At 23.1% G+C, this 14,805-nt stretch overlaps 1 protein-coding gene across 1 annotated transcript; it reads left to right on the top strand.

The window, feature by feature from the left end:
• Positions 1–409: 409 nt before the first annotated feature.
• On the top strand, positions 410–13,477 carry LOC112599074 (protein yellow). Its single transcript, XM_025345794.1, has 5 exons — positions 410–498; positions 595–801; positions 10,578–10,763; positions 11,917–12,204; positions 12,747–13,477. Exons 1-5 carry the CDS (start codon positions 474–476, stop codon positions 13,310–13,312), a joined length of 1,272 nt encoding a protein of 423 aa, XP_025201579.1. The 5' UTR covers positions 410–473; the 3' UTR covers positions 13,313–13,477.
• Positions 13,478–14,805: the final 1,328 nt, after the last annotated feature.

The following is a 14,805-nucleotide window of genomic DNA, read 5'->3' as shown; positions in this document are numbered from 1 at the left end:
TTTATTATCTTAATTATTTTTTCAACTCAAACTTTTATCGAAGACATAGTTCTTAACTTTGAAGCTATTGGTATATTACAGCAAAACTTTCATCAACGATCGATCAAAAATATTCATTTTACATTATTTTGTATAGGTTGAAATAAAAAATCATTTTTTTTTTAAAACGAACATAGTATTAAGTACATTAACTAAAGGTAATTTAAGTAACATATAATAGTTTTAATTATAGTAATAACATCAAAATGGAAAGAAGAATAAAATGTATAATTGTACATAAATAGGTCGACATTTTTGCAGTATCAAATGACATTGATGTTTTATTAGTTATGACCATTATTACGTATGACCATCGACCAGGTTCCTACTTTCTCTGAAAATATTAGCAACTAATAGGCTTATAAAGTAACAGCCAACGACACAGAGTTGATCATTTGATTATTTGCCATCGATATCGTTAACGAAAAATTACCATGTCGTTCCACAGCGTTATAGTTTGTAAGTAAAGTTACTTAATCGTACACGTAAATTCATTAAATGCATGCACTTTTGCATATAGGTACTCATAAAATTTTTTTTTTTTGTAATTTTTAGTGGTTTCATATTTGTTGGCTTCGACCACGGCTTTGCAAAAATTCACGGAGTTATACAAATGGTCATCGTTAGATTACACATTTTCTAGTGATGAACACAAAAATTACGCTTTAGAACGAGGAGAATTCGTTCCGGAAAACAATTTGCCGGTGGGAATCGAAGTATGGAGAAATAAACTGTTTGTCACTGTTCCAAGATGGAGTAACGGTAATATTTTTAAATGCTTATTTTAATTTAAAACAGTTGAATTAAAAATAAAATTTAAACAAATTAACTACACATAAACGTACACTGCTGTTAATGGCATCAATTTGTCATGTATAATGGATATCATTTGAACTGTAGGAGTTGTCCAAAAATGTAATTAAGTTTAAAGTTTTTATTTTAGGATTTTTTTTTTTTTTTTTTTTTTTTTGATAACATTTTAACTTACTTGATAGTTGATAATGAAATTAAATATCTAATTTTAAGCTATAGTTTCTACTTTACTTATTATTGTACTGAGTAAATTGTTATTGTATTTCAGTATGTATTTAAACAAAGTGTATCATAGTCTTTATCTAATAAATAAATATATTTATCAGATATTTCCCAAACGAAACTTTAAATCTACTTAACAAGAACATCTACTCGAAATTACAACTAATTTATCAAATTACGTGACAATTATTTCCTGTCAGTTTAATATAAAAAAAAATCATAATAATAACCTAAATTAATTATTAATATATTTTTCGTATTATATTTAAATTAAATTGAAGTATTGAAATATTTTTTTTAAGAATTTCAAAATAAATAAATAACATTGCTATGTCTTAATACTGACAAATCATTCAACTTTAATACAGAATATGTGTTGATGATAAATAACCAATTAGTACTTTTTGTGTATCTATATTATATAATTAGAATTATTTCATTATTAAAATATAAACAGTATAATTTATAAATAATCTAAATCAAAAGTTGAGGTAACTCAAAAATGCCTATGATTGGACGGCTTATTTTGTTTGTTATTTATGTTTCTGTAATATCAAATAAGTACGTCATTTATTATAAATTTATTCTTACATATTATACACTGGTGTATTTAAATTTAAAAAAAAAAACCACTTAAACACTAAATTAAAAAAATATGTATTACATTTTTACACATTAAACATTTCTAATTTAATAATAATAAAATTATTTTAATATTTTAACCAAAATAAATTGAAACTATAAAATAAAATAAAATAGAAAGAATAAATTATTTTTGTTTTGAGTTACAAAATAAACTTTTATTATTACCTAAGAGGTATGTGAATTACTTTTTTTTTTTTTGGATTTCAGCTATCTGCATTTTAAATAAATCTATAAATAACCAGTATTGCATTGTAAGCTGTACTGTAAACTAAAAATGTAATTAACATTACTGTTTTATAAAAAATATTCTTTTAAAATATTAAACAAAATTCTTAAATTTATAAAATCCAAGAGTTGGTTTTAAAAAATGTCTTTTTTATTGTTCAAAAACGACGAAAAATGTAATTCCAAGCAATCGTTTTGCGTAAAGGCAAAAAGAGTTGATCGGTGTGTGTATGCTTCGACTATTGTTATTTTATTACCGCCTGTGTGAATTTCCCAAGAGTGAAATGTAAATGTATACGCTAGAGGAAATGTCCTTTTATCCTACCTTATCCTTAAAAACCGTACTACAGGTCTCTCTGGAGCTATTGGAATAAAAAGAGCGTTTAAAAAATTTGTTCTTGCATATCACTACCATTCTTCTTCTACAATTCTTCACAATAAAATGTCAATGGTTTGAAATAAAATGCATAATGTGATAAAATAAGTACATAATATTATTATAAAAATGTGTAAAGTAATATATTTATATTTCAAATTAGACAAATAAGTTTAATGTATAATAATAAAAAAAAAATGATGGTATGTGTTTGGAAAATATTCAATAAAATCTATATTAAAATTTTAATTTTATATAAGTTTTCAGAAAAATTTTCTATGGTTTTGAAAAAATTTATAATCACTTACTGAACTACGTAGTTTTTCTAAAATTACTGTGAGTTAAAATAAAAAAATATTTAATTAACCCTGTTATTTATATCATAAGGAATATATTTTTAAAATATACAAACGTCTCATGATAAAAAAATTAAAAAAATAATGATATTTGTAATCATTAATGTTTTTGTCTACCAATGTTTTATTTTTATAAAGTCAATAGGAACAATTCATTTTTAAATAAATATGCCACCAATTTGTATTCCTGTTTCTTATAATTCCCGTCATAACAATACTTTCCAATACTAATTTTAAATTAAAAATATGTTTGAAAATAATTTATTAAACTAAGTTAATAAATAACTGGATTTTTTTCATTGTTTATATTTTAAATTATTAAACAATGCATTATATTGAACAAAAATTGAATTTATTTTAATTATTATTATTTTTTATGGTACACTTACAATGTTGACAAATGTATTCATTGGATAAATAAAAAATTAAGTTACACATAAAAACCATTAGGAATCATTCAGGAATACGAGAAAAAAATAAAAAATATATATATGAGTCCATATTACAGCTTCGTTGCCGATTTTTCAGGACGTGTTAATGGTATAATCAATCGTAGAATATCCTATGGGTTTTAAATCAAGTTATCCATTATTTTACAAACTTTTTAGTTTTTACATGTTTTGAATTAAAAAAAAAAAAAAAAAAAAAAATTATAATTTATTGTAGAAAAAAAATATGATATATCGATACACAAGTATTTTATATATAAATTGTAATATTCAATATTAAACAATATAAAGAATGATATAATATTGATTAAATTTGTTGGTATTCTTATAGTATTATAGCTTAATAAAAACAAATTTTAATTCTTTATTATTGATTTAAAAACTAAAACTAAATTTTATACTTCTTTAAATTTTCTAAAATATTATAAGACTTATTTCTATATCAAAATAATTATTCATATGAATTCGATGTATGAAAATATTAAACTATGAGTATAAACTTTAGATAATATTTATTAATTTCGTTAAAATATTAATGTTTTACTTTATTGTCTATATTATTTACATACCAAATTTCATGATCTCTAACTATGATTTTTTTTTTTTTTTAATATTTCACTCTAATTAATTTTTTTGACTATAGATATAATTCGGTCAGCATAACTTAAAAACAAACCTTTAAAAATATATTAAAAAGATTATATTTTTTTTATTTGGTGTTTAACTCTGCATAATAAAATTATAGTTAACTTATCATTAGTAAAATTAATAATATTAAGTTATAGAACATGTAAAATGTATAAATTATTTTGACTCAAGTTCAATTATCTTTTTTGATTAAAGAATGTTTCATAACATATTTATATTATAATGTTTTATATTACTATTTAAGTATTATAAGACGTAGTAAATTCCAAAAATTTTGTTTTTTAGCTAAGACTCATTTAGTTGTATTGTTTGCGTATAACAAAATCATGGCAGCAAAAAAAAATATTACCATATCATTAATATACTCAATTCAAGTATATCCATGAAAAAAATAGGAACAATTGCACAACTACAATCAGACGATAAAAAAAAAAACTAATTTTATATAAGTATAGTTACATGAACTAAAGGAGAAAAAAATAATTCAATGACCTTAGATCAATTACTTTCTTAGCTGGTAATCTTACAACCTTGACTTTACTTTTATATTATGATGAGAATTACTGTAGATAATAATAATACGAGTATTATTTTTAAAAAAAATCACGTACCTACCAAATTAAAGGGTTAGATCTTTGATGTCATAGGATTGTACCAATAGAGACCAAGTTCCATTATATAAAAAATCGTATGTAATTTCAATCCGAAGGTATAATGTTATCATTATTTTAGACTGAGTAGTTTTAATTAACCTTCGACCATAAGTGGTTAGTATGTCGTGTATAGTTTGGAAATTATTTTCAGGTTGCTTGGTATAAAATTACATAATATTGCACATTTTATTATCATGTAAATCATTTTGTTCAACTTATATACCACCTCAATATTAATGAAGATTCGTTTAACTAAATGAGTTAGATACTAAATAACTATTTAATGACTTATAAAACGACAGTAAAATAATGTTTAAATGAGTCAACCGTATTCATACAAAGGGGTATATCGATAGTTCTTATTTTATTTAAATACATTATACAAAATGAGAGTATTTCTAATGTGGTATTTTTCTTACGACATTACAATTTGAGTGTTTATTTATCATTATATAATTAAATGTAAGAAATCACAACATTTAAAGAAATCACGCAATTATAATATTTTGTAGAGGATATTTTGAATACAATTCAAATAAATTTTATTAAAAACAAACAAAATTAAGAAATTTAAAATATTTTAACTGTCGTGATATAAAGATAATATTAATAATCAATAAAGATATTCTAATTTGTTATTAATTTAATTTAAAGTTATTATTTTTTGTTGACGAGATTCTTAATTTTCATTTAATATTATCCATGTAATCCATTCATTAAAATTATTAAAATTAAAATTTTTTATTTTATTAATGAACACACATTTTACTTAGATGTTGAATACTACAAAGAATATTACGAGAAAAACATTTATCTGCAAAAAAAAAATCTATTCAATTTACGATTATAGGATCGTACAAGTTAAATTCTCTGATAAATAAATTATAACTTTTAATGCAGTTGAATTTAGATGATTTGTAAACTAAAGCGTAAAAAAAAATAAGTTCAAATGATCTTTATTTTACTTCATAAAAAGTTTCATTTAACCGTCACTAACCAATAATTTTTCTATAGATATCCATGCGATTTGTATAATCCTTTTATGATAATAAATATGTCATTATTTTTTCATAAAATGGACATGCAATTATTTTTATATACGTTTAGTATTTTTTTCTTTACATTTTTAATGAACATTTTAAAAACTCATGTTAAAAAAAAAATATTTCAAGATTTTAACACATATTCTTGTAAAAATATCAACCTAAAACTTAAAATATTTTTACATTTATAATTTATAAAAACACACGTCTATTGATAACAAAATATACCTAAATAATCATAAAAATACTTTAATTTTTACTATGACAGAGACACACTAGTTTTTAGAGGATGTAATACCCGCATGTGTTGTTTCCGTCTTACAAGTGCATAACATTCACAGAAAATTTTTACTCTCAGCAGATCACGTTTTACTCCGTTAGTTTAAAAATTAGAGTGATTTGACTTCCTACAGAATTTAAAGGTAAAAATATTATTTAGACGACCTCATGGGCTTTTTAGTAGGTTTATTTTAATTTTGAAGCGAGTTATAATTATTTTAAATTGTAAACTTTTTATACATATTGAAATACTTATAACTCGCTTTAAAATTAAAATATAGTAAAAATCCCATGAGGTCATCTTAATAATATTTTTACTTTTAAATTTTATAGGAGGTCAATTTATTCTAATTTTTAAACTAACGGAACAAAATGTGATCGACTGAGTGTACAATTTACTATGTTACGTATTTGTAAGACGGAGACAACACATGTGGGTATCACATCCTCTTGATATACACTATTATTTTTATATCTGTTATTGTTATGAACCATTATTAATGCAGCTATTAATTGCATATGTATATAGTTATGTGAACCAATATTGTTTTTTTGTACAAATTATTAGTCAATTATTGATATAAGTATAAGATAATAAAATATTAATTCATAATAAAATATTTAAAACATATTTTTTCTTGTAATTCTTCTTTTTATAACGTTTTTATTAAACAAATTATAATCTTACTCCCAAAGGCATAATTATTTTTTAAGTACTTAAGTATTTAAGTACAACTTTTATTATATAATATAATCAAAATGCTGAAATTTCCAAAAATCTGACATTGTGTTATTAACAAGAAACAATTCATAATTTTAAAAAGAACTCCAATTACAAAATATCAAAATTCGGTAACAGTGTTAAAACTGTAGAAGAAGTGGGCACGATGTTTTTGGCGTTTACGAAGAAACAATAATCTAAAAAGTAAAGTAAGAAACGAATGAAAACGAGTGAAAACGTTGTCCGAGCTAAAAGCGCTGATAAATGTTCGTTGCTCAAACAGAAAAATAATACACAAATTGTTTATTTAAATAAATTACGTATGAAATAAATATATATATTATACAATATACTTTGATAGGTACAATTTTTTCTTCTATAAATATATAATTTTTTTACAAAAAATATTTATTTATATTTACCAACATAGTAATGCCAATTTATATTTTTAATAAACTTTTATAATCCAAAAATTTATGTTTGACTTTAACCAAACTCTTAATATTAGGTACTATGAAATTTATAAATAAAATATTATGCTGATAATCATCATACAGCTTATTGTATCACGTTATCATATCAATTTTATAATTTCAAAATCGATTATCTTTATTTCTGACTAAGAAACATGTATTATGCATTTGTATACATTTATTATAAATATTCAAAAATGTAATATATTTATTTATTTTTATTTAGTTAATTTTTTTTTTTTTTTTTTTGCAAGAACGTAATTATTTGTAAGTTACATTTATCAACAAAATAACAATTGAAACTAATTGATATTTAATTAATGTGTATGTAATTTCTTAAACAAATTATTGGCAGAGACATTTTGTTTTACTGTTGTTAAGACTGTATAATTAACGCAACAAAGCAGCGTCCTTTCTTGGCTTTCTCCTATTCAGAAACACCAAAACTTTTGGCAGAGGCGCTAAAAGTTATGAGCTGTCATTGTTTGCCGTTCAAGTTTTTACTACCGAGATAATTATTTTTGCATCTCATGCTTTTTACGCTAAACCAATACCCCCCTCTAGCAATTGAAACACTTACTTTTTGCAAACAATATTCTTATCTTCTTAAACTTAGGTATTTTTCTCAGTGACCTTTCACTTTTTCTCCTCATTGACTTTATTATGTATGCATTATTTTATTTTTTCCATTTTTATTACTTATAACTTATAAGACAACGAAGTAAAATTTGATACTTTTTGTTTACTTGTACAGTTAATTATGTAACTACTTATATATCTAGAAACTACCTATATTCATTATTTAACCACTAAAAATAATTTCACTGTTAAACTATTTACACGTCAAGTTTAATATTCCATTAATGGTTTATATCGAAGTAAAATATTTATAAAATTAATAAAATAGAACATATTTTTTTTATTTGGTAGAGTATTTTTATTTTTTATTATTAAATTTAATTACTAAATACGATTAATTTATGTAAACAATAAATACATTTCCATATTGTTCGCTTTAGTATTATAATTATGATACATTTATTATCAAATGGGTATTTTAAAAGTTATCAATTTAAATCATAATTTTATTTAAAATAGAAATAATAAATCTGAAAGAATTGTAATTTATTTTTAAATTTAATTTTAAGATTATATTGGTATTTATTATAATCTTTTTATAACATAAAAATGGATTATAGAAAAATGTTTTATATCTTGGTACCTGAAATAGTAAAATAGAAGTAACATATTTTCAGTAAACGTAGATGATTCCGAAATGACAATATGGTATACATGAGTTTTTCCCTTTTACAGTCAACAAACGTGATTACCAAAGTCATAACATACTAAAATCTACTAAAGCACATGTTTTGAATACACAATTCCAATGCATATAATGATTTATATTAATGTAAAATATAAATAAATATATAATATGTGTATATTATAGCAGTTTTAGTATTGACTAATAATAATAAATGTAAGCATATATATTTGTTAAAACATACCTATTAATTATAGGTACTAGTAATAATATTTTCCTATAAGTAAACATTTAGAGAATAAAGGTAATATATAGATAGCCAATAGGTAATGATCTAATTATTTAATGAGTCATGCTTCATTTAACGCTTAACAGTAGCTGCTTTTTCATCAATGATTATTCTTATTAATTATTCTCAATTTGCTCAAAAAAAGTTCCAGTGTTAACAGTTTAATACTAATTACTATTAAAATTTTATTATAATATTATTTTTATTATTTAAAACAATATATATTTTTGATATAAATAAAAAGTGAAAATCAAAATGCATAAAATGTCAGCCTAATATTTCTATTTATATTATTATTCGAATATATATATATATTAAATTATAACTATCAGAAAACCTATTATCACATGGTGCATTGATAATTCTTATTCGATAAAACTATTTTAAAAGTGTAAATAAATTAGATCTTAAAACAAAAATATAATATCTTTGTTTTTTTAGAAATATTTTCCCGAGTGCATCAATTATATTTTATCTAAGTTTTTTGTCATCAAAAAAACTGGAACAGTTATTTATTATGTACGGATCAAACGAGGAATTTCATATCCTATAAATATAATATATATAGATGATGAGCTAACCATGTATAAAAAGCACTTAAATAAGAGCAAAATATTAAATAAATTACTAAAAGGTTACGGTATTGTACTCTTTAGTATCATCGACATATTACAGTAAAACCCGTTTAGTTTAACATCTAATTGTTTCCTCGATAAACAATTCTGTTTTGTTCGTTGCCACTTCGTGGTGAATTGAAAACAAGGTTTGGATCAATAAAACCTTTAAAATAGTTTAAAAACATTTTAACCTTCCCGAGAAACACAAACAGTCCTATGCATGGAAAAACACGTACATCTAATTTCTGGTCACAGTAAAATGTTTTTATTCACCGTACAAACGGGAGCTGATTTTAAAAATAGCATAGCTTAAATAGGTTTACAGTATTTACACGCGATCCGCACTAGTTGATCGATTTAGTGGGTCCATTTTCGATGTTTTCTAATTTGTCCAGAGACCAGACATACATCAACATATTCGTAATTATCGTAACTGATTTTTATACTTATCACAAACCAAATGAACATTGAAAATAGTAAAATTTTATTATTCTGATGATCTGATGAGTTTAATATTATAGATTACAATATTTGAAATTTAATAAAATAATAAAATAAATAATTATAAAATGCATATTTTGTGCATTTTAAAAGTATAAATAAATAATTCAAAATAATCAAATTTAATTTTTTTTTTTTTTTTAATGGAATAAATCATATTTAAAAATATTTAGTTAATTATTTCCAATTCTTAAGTAAACAATGTTCAAAAAGCTAAAATAATTTTTATTCCATATTATAATTTTGTTAAGTATTGCAATTTTTCAATAATATTTTTAAAATTTTTTATAAAGTACAGATTCAATATTAAATATTATACTTAGTAGAAAAAATGAATTAAAAACATAAATTTCCATTTAAAAATTAAAATTTAGAATTGTACATAATTACAGAAAGAAATAAAATCTATTTTAATATCAGTATTCAATTTTAGACTATGTATATATTACTAAAATTAAATAAGTATATTTCAATTATAATAAAAATTCAGATATCCACGGTTGTATAATGAAATTACTGAAACATCAACATAAATCATTATAATATAATAATATATAGTTGCATATATTAATAATATTTCAACAATATAATTATAATAATTAAATAATTCCTTCAGCGGTTTTTCATTACCTAGTTGACTAATATGTTTATAACAGAATTACCATTTTAAATTAATATTAATAACGCACTTTGTATATTTATTTATGTATACCTAATACAATCATAAAACTATTATACATATACGATTAGGTTAAAATAAACTGAGGGTTTTCAAATAACTTTGTACATCATAAGGTAATGTTTAAAGAAAAAATCGCTAATTGATCATGGACGTAATAAGTAATATGATTGTATTTTTTTCGGAAAATAAAAATTATTACTAATTTAAACATGATTTATTATTTTGACCAAACAAATTAATATTATTATTTCTTATTGTGGTTGTTTTATTTTATTATTTTAGGAGTTCCTTCTACGTTAAATTATATACCATTGGACGTGAGTTCAACTGAATCGCCGAAATTGACACCATACCCAAATTGGGCATACAACAGAGAGGGTAACTGTGATGGTTTGACAACTACATACAGAGTAAAAGCTGACAAGTGTAACAGACTTTGGGTTTTGGATTCTGGAACTGTTGGAATTGGTAAATTTAAATTCAATAAATTATTAATTCAATAAAGATAGAGGAATCCCATTAATAAATTAACCAAACAAATTTCATTTTTTTTTTAATAAATTGACGTTTAAGTACAATAATATATACATTATATATACCTACGTTTTATCACATGAACACTAAGTATTTCAATTTCAATTTATGTAGGCCAGATTTAAGTAGTTAACTCAAATCTTATGCTATTGAATTAAATTCAAAATATACATCGTGACATTATATTTAGCAAACTCGTCATAAACATATTTTTTAAAGAATTATATATAATTCATAATAAGTGTTTATATTTTTAGTAGCTTTATTTCTTAAAGAATCCGTATGAGAATGCAATTATTGTATTTCTTATTCAATATCAGACGATTCTTGACAGATTTTTTTTTGTTTACATTATCTGTGTTTGTTAATAATATTATAGTAATTGTTCATGCATTTTTTTTTTTACACTATACTATTTGTTTTTGGCACGTTTTTTTGAGCCACATATGATCTGTATAATATTTCTTCAACTGTTCACACCATATTGCATTGACGATAGTTGTTGTTAGTCAGTAGTTTTTCATGTCGATGACGCGAGATATTAGAGTTGCGCCAACACTGACGGTTGCTTTTAGTCCGTTCACCCTTATATATGCTTCTCTTAGATACATAGGTAAGAAAAAATTAGAAAGATAACAAACGGTGTAGAGGAAGGGATTACAAAGTAATAACCAAGTTACGACCATTCCTCATCTCGTTGAGCAATGAAATTTGATGGATGTTAATTAATCAGGAGGTACGGTCTTACACGAAATAATTGGATTGAAAAATTGCTTAACGGGTAGAAAATGTATTTTCTGCCTACGACAAAGTACATTTTCGAATAAATATTTGCAATTGGGTTAACAGTTTTTTTTTTGAATTTAATTTTATTAATAAAACCCATAAGAGTTTAATGTACGACGAACTGTATTGAATGCTTCAATATTTTTTGTTTTTAATAATAAAGATTTATATATTACAGTTTTAAAATGTAATACATTTAAGTTCTTTAAAAATGGCCAAAAAAAAAAAAAAAAAAGATTAAACATTTTAAAATAATGTATAAATATTATAATATTCTTTATTAAATTTATTTATTATATAGGTAATACAACAAAACAAGTATGTCCATACGCTATCCATGTATTTGATTTAACCACAGACAAAGTTTTAAGAAAATACACTTTAAGACCAGAAGATACAAATGCCAATACGTTTATTGCTAATATCGCCATTGACATTGGATCTAAAGGATGTGATGACACATTTTTGTACGCATCTGATGAACTGGGCTACGGTTTAATATCTTACAGCTGGGAATTAAACACATCATGGAGACACACACACAGTTTTTTGATGCCCGATCCATTAGCGGGAGATTATAATATCGGAGGTAAATATTAAATTTTTTTTTAATGTCTTAAATTTGTAGTTTTAATTTTACATACTTATATTCTTACATTTGAACATAGGGAGTTTAATTCTTATTTAAATTTATTTTTTAACTATTTAATATTAATAGTCACAGTGTTTTCTGATAAGATCTCTTAAAGAAATATATTATAATATTAATAAATTCCTCGTTTTCTTCAATTTTAAAATATAATAACACTTCACAATGCACTTTAAACATGTTAAAAGTTTTTTTTCTATTAAAATATTAAAAATTTGAAAGTAAAATGATTAATTGTTAATTTAGTTTTCTTGTTTCCGACCTTGAATAGCATATTCAATACATATTACTATTTATATATATAAAAAAAATAAATATTTTCATATTTTCAATTATTTATAATTTATATAAAATGGTCTAAAACATATTATTTCGATATTCAAACATAAGGTTTTGAGAATATTTTACTTATAAATTATTATTAAAAACTTATTTCCATACCTAAATACATTTGTTTTTATTTGCATATTATAAATTTCTAGGTATCAACTTTCAATGGGGAGAGGAAGGAATATTTGGTATTACGTTATCACCGATAACTGAAAGTGGTTTCCGATTATTATTCTTTCATCCACTAGCCAGCAACCGCGAGTTTGTTGTTTCTACAGAAATTTTACGTAATCCCAAACTTACCTCAGAAGAAATATATCACGATTTTGTTGTACTATCATCCAGAGGTGCTGGTGGTCACATTACTGCACACTACATGCATGACGATGGAATTCTTTATTTCAATTTGATCGATCGAAATGCTGTAGGCTGTTGGAATTCTAGACTTCCTTATGAACCTAAAAATTTGGGAATTATAGAAGTGGACGACGAAGCTTTAATTTTCCCCAGTGACGTAAAAGTAGATTCGTTAAACAACCTTTGGGTTATTTCTGATAGAATGCCCATTCATTTATTATCAAAACTTAACTTTAATGATATCAACTTCCGTATTTTCTACGCAACTATTGATACGGTTTTAGCCGGTACAGTTTGTGCAAATAATATTCCCTATACTCCATACGGACAAACAAATGATGTCAGCTCTAAAGTATATTAAAAAGAAAAAACATAAAATATTTCAATATCCATTTTCATTAGTATACATTTTAATACTATCATATTTATTTTAAAAAAGTTAAAAGAAGATTACTTGCGAGAATGGGAAATGTTTTTATCAATCAACTATTTGTTTTAAATTTTATAAAACAATAAGTATTGAACTTTGCACATTTTATTGTATCATTTTTATTTATTATCAAAAATATATTACTAAATGCATTTAAAGTTAAATAATTAAAACCACAAAAATACTTTAACCTTGTATTCAATAATATTTCAATATTATATTGTTTTGTAAATATCTTGCTATAATGTAATCACAATTAACTTTATACAATTATTTAGTTTATAAGTAAATTTAAAGTTGTACATTTTAAATTATAGTATATATGATTAAATATCGCTATACGAGATTATAAACAGATAAATAAAATCAAATTGTAATTTAATTATTTATTTTGAATAAAAATATACTCCTCTAATAAAATTGTTATTTAATTTGTTTAACAATAATAACAATAGATTTAGTTTTATATTTATAATATATTCATAACGCATAGAAACAAAAATATATAATGACACCACATTTACAGTTCATGCACATTCGTCGTTCACTGGTGCATGCGTTTCTGTTATTCTATAAAATGCTTAGTTTAACGTTCTAATTTTAATGGAATTTATCGGGAGTTTTATTTAACGTCTCTCCTTACATTTCCTCATTCAATATACGTCATTTCATGGAATAGTAATTTTATTTTAATATAATAAAACTAAACTATATCTAACAAATTTAGAATTTCCCAAACTACCATCGTGCATGGTGACTTTTGTACTCTAATAAGATTAACTCATTATGTCTACTAACAATACTTCAAATTCATCGGAACGAACCATATCACACAAAATCATGATAATTAACAATCAATTAATCAAAACTATATCTATAAAGAAAAATAATAATTATTATTATTAACAATAAAACAATAAACGGTTATTACTTCCGTCGCCAAAAATTTATATCACTACTATCACCACTTTCATGAAAACAAAATATTTTATCTATCCAAACCGATACTTTACTCTCACCAAGACTGTCCTAGTGCTAACCGCCTCTAATTATGTAAACAATGATACAATGAAATGCAAAGTCAAATTTCACAACACTCTTTCATACATATACAGAGAAAAAAAAGATTTATCATCACTTATATTTTTTAAGGGTGCAATAAGCTTTTTTGAATTAAGAAATATATTTTCAAATTTAATTAATCCTAATAATTTTGGTTGTAAATAAACTTATACAAACCTTAGACTACACTAGCACTTTTTTCATTCCCCTCGAAATGTTGAATGTGGTAGAAATCATCTTATAACATTGTATACCAACCATGTGAATTTCCTGAAATTTTCGTACTGTACGATGGTAATCAACAGACTATAAAATATGCACTATTTATAAAGAACTCCAATAACGATGCAGACATCCTTCTG

Source organism: Melanaphis sacchari, unplaced genomic scaffold (assembly GCF_002803265.2).
Source record: "Melanaphis sacchari strain LSU unplaced genomic scaffold, SCAv2.0 Contig4_pilon_pilon, whole genome shotgun sequence".
Taxonomy (NCBI): Eukaryota; Metazoa; Arthropoda; class Insecta; order Hemiptera; family Aphididae; genus Melanaphis; species Melanaphis sacchari.
The sequence above is the reverse complement of the archived record's forward strand: the minus strand, read 5'-3'. Positions and strand labels throughout refer to the sequence as shown.

What these genes read in the sequence shown, in the direction of transcription:
- LOC112599074 (XM_025345794.1), top strand. Translation starts at nt 474, where the DNA reads ATGTCGTTCCACAGCGTTATAGTTT. An exon ending in GTTCCACAGCGTTATAGTTT is followed by an intron (nt 499 to 594) that starts GTAAGTAAAGTT and finishes TGTAATTTTTAG; the next exon opens with TGGTTTCATATTTGTTGGCT. An exon ending in GGGAGATTATAATATCGGAG is followed by an intron (nt 12,205 to 12,746) that starts GTAAATATTAAA and finishes ATAAATTTCTAG; the next exon opens with GTATCAACTTTCAATGGGGA.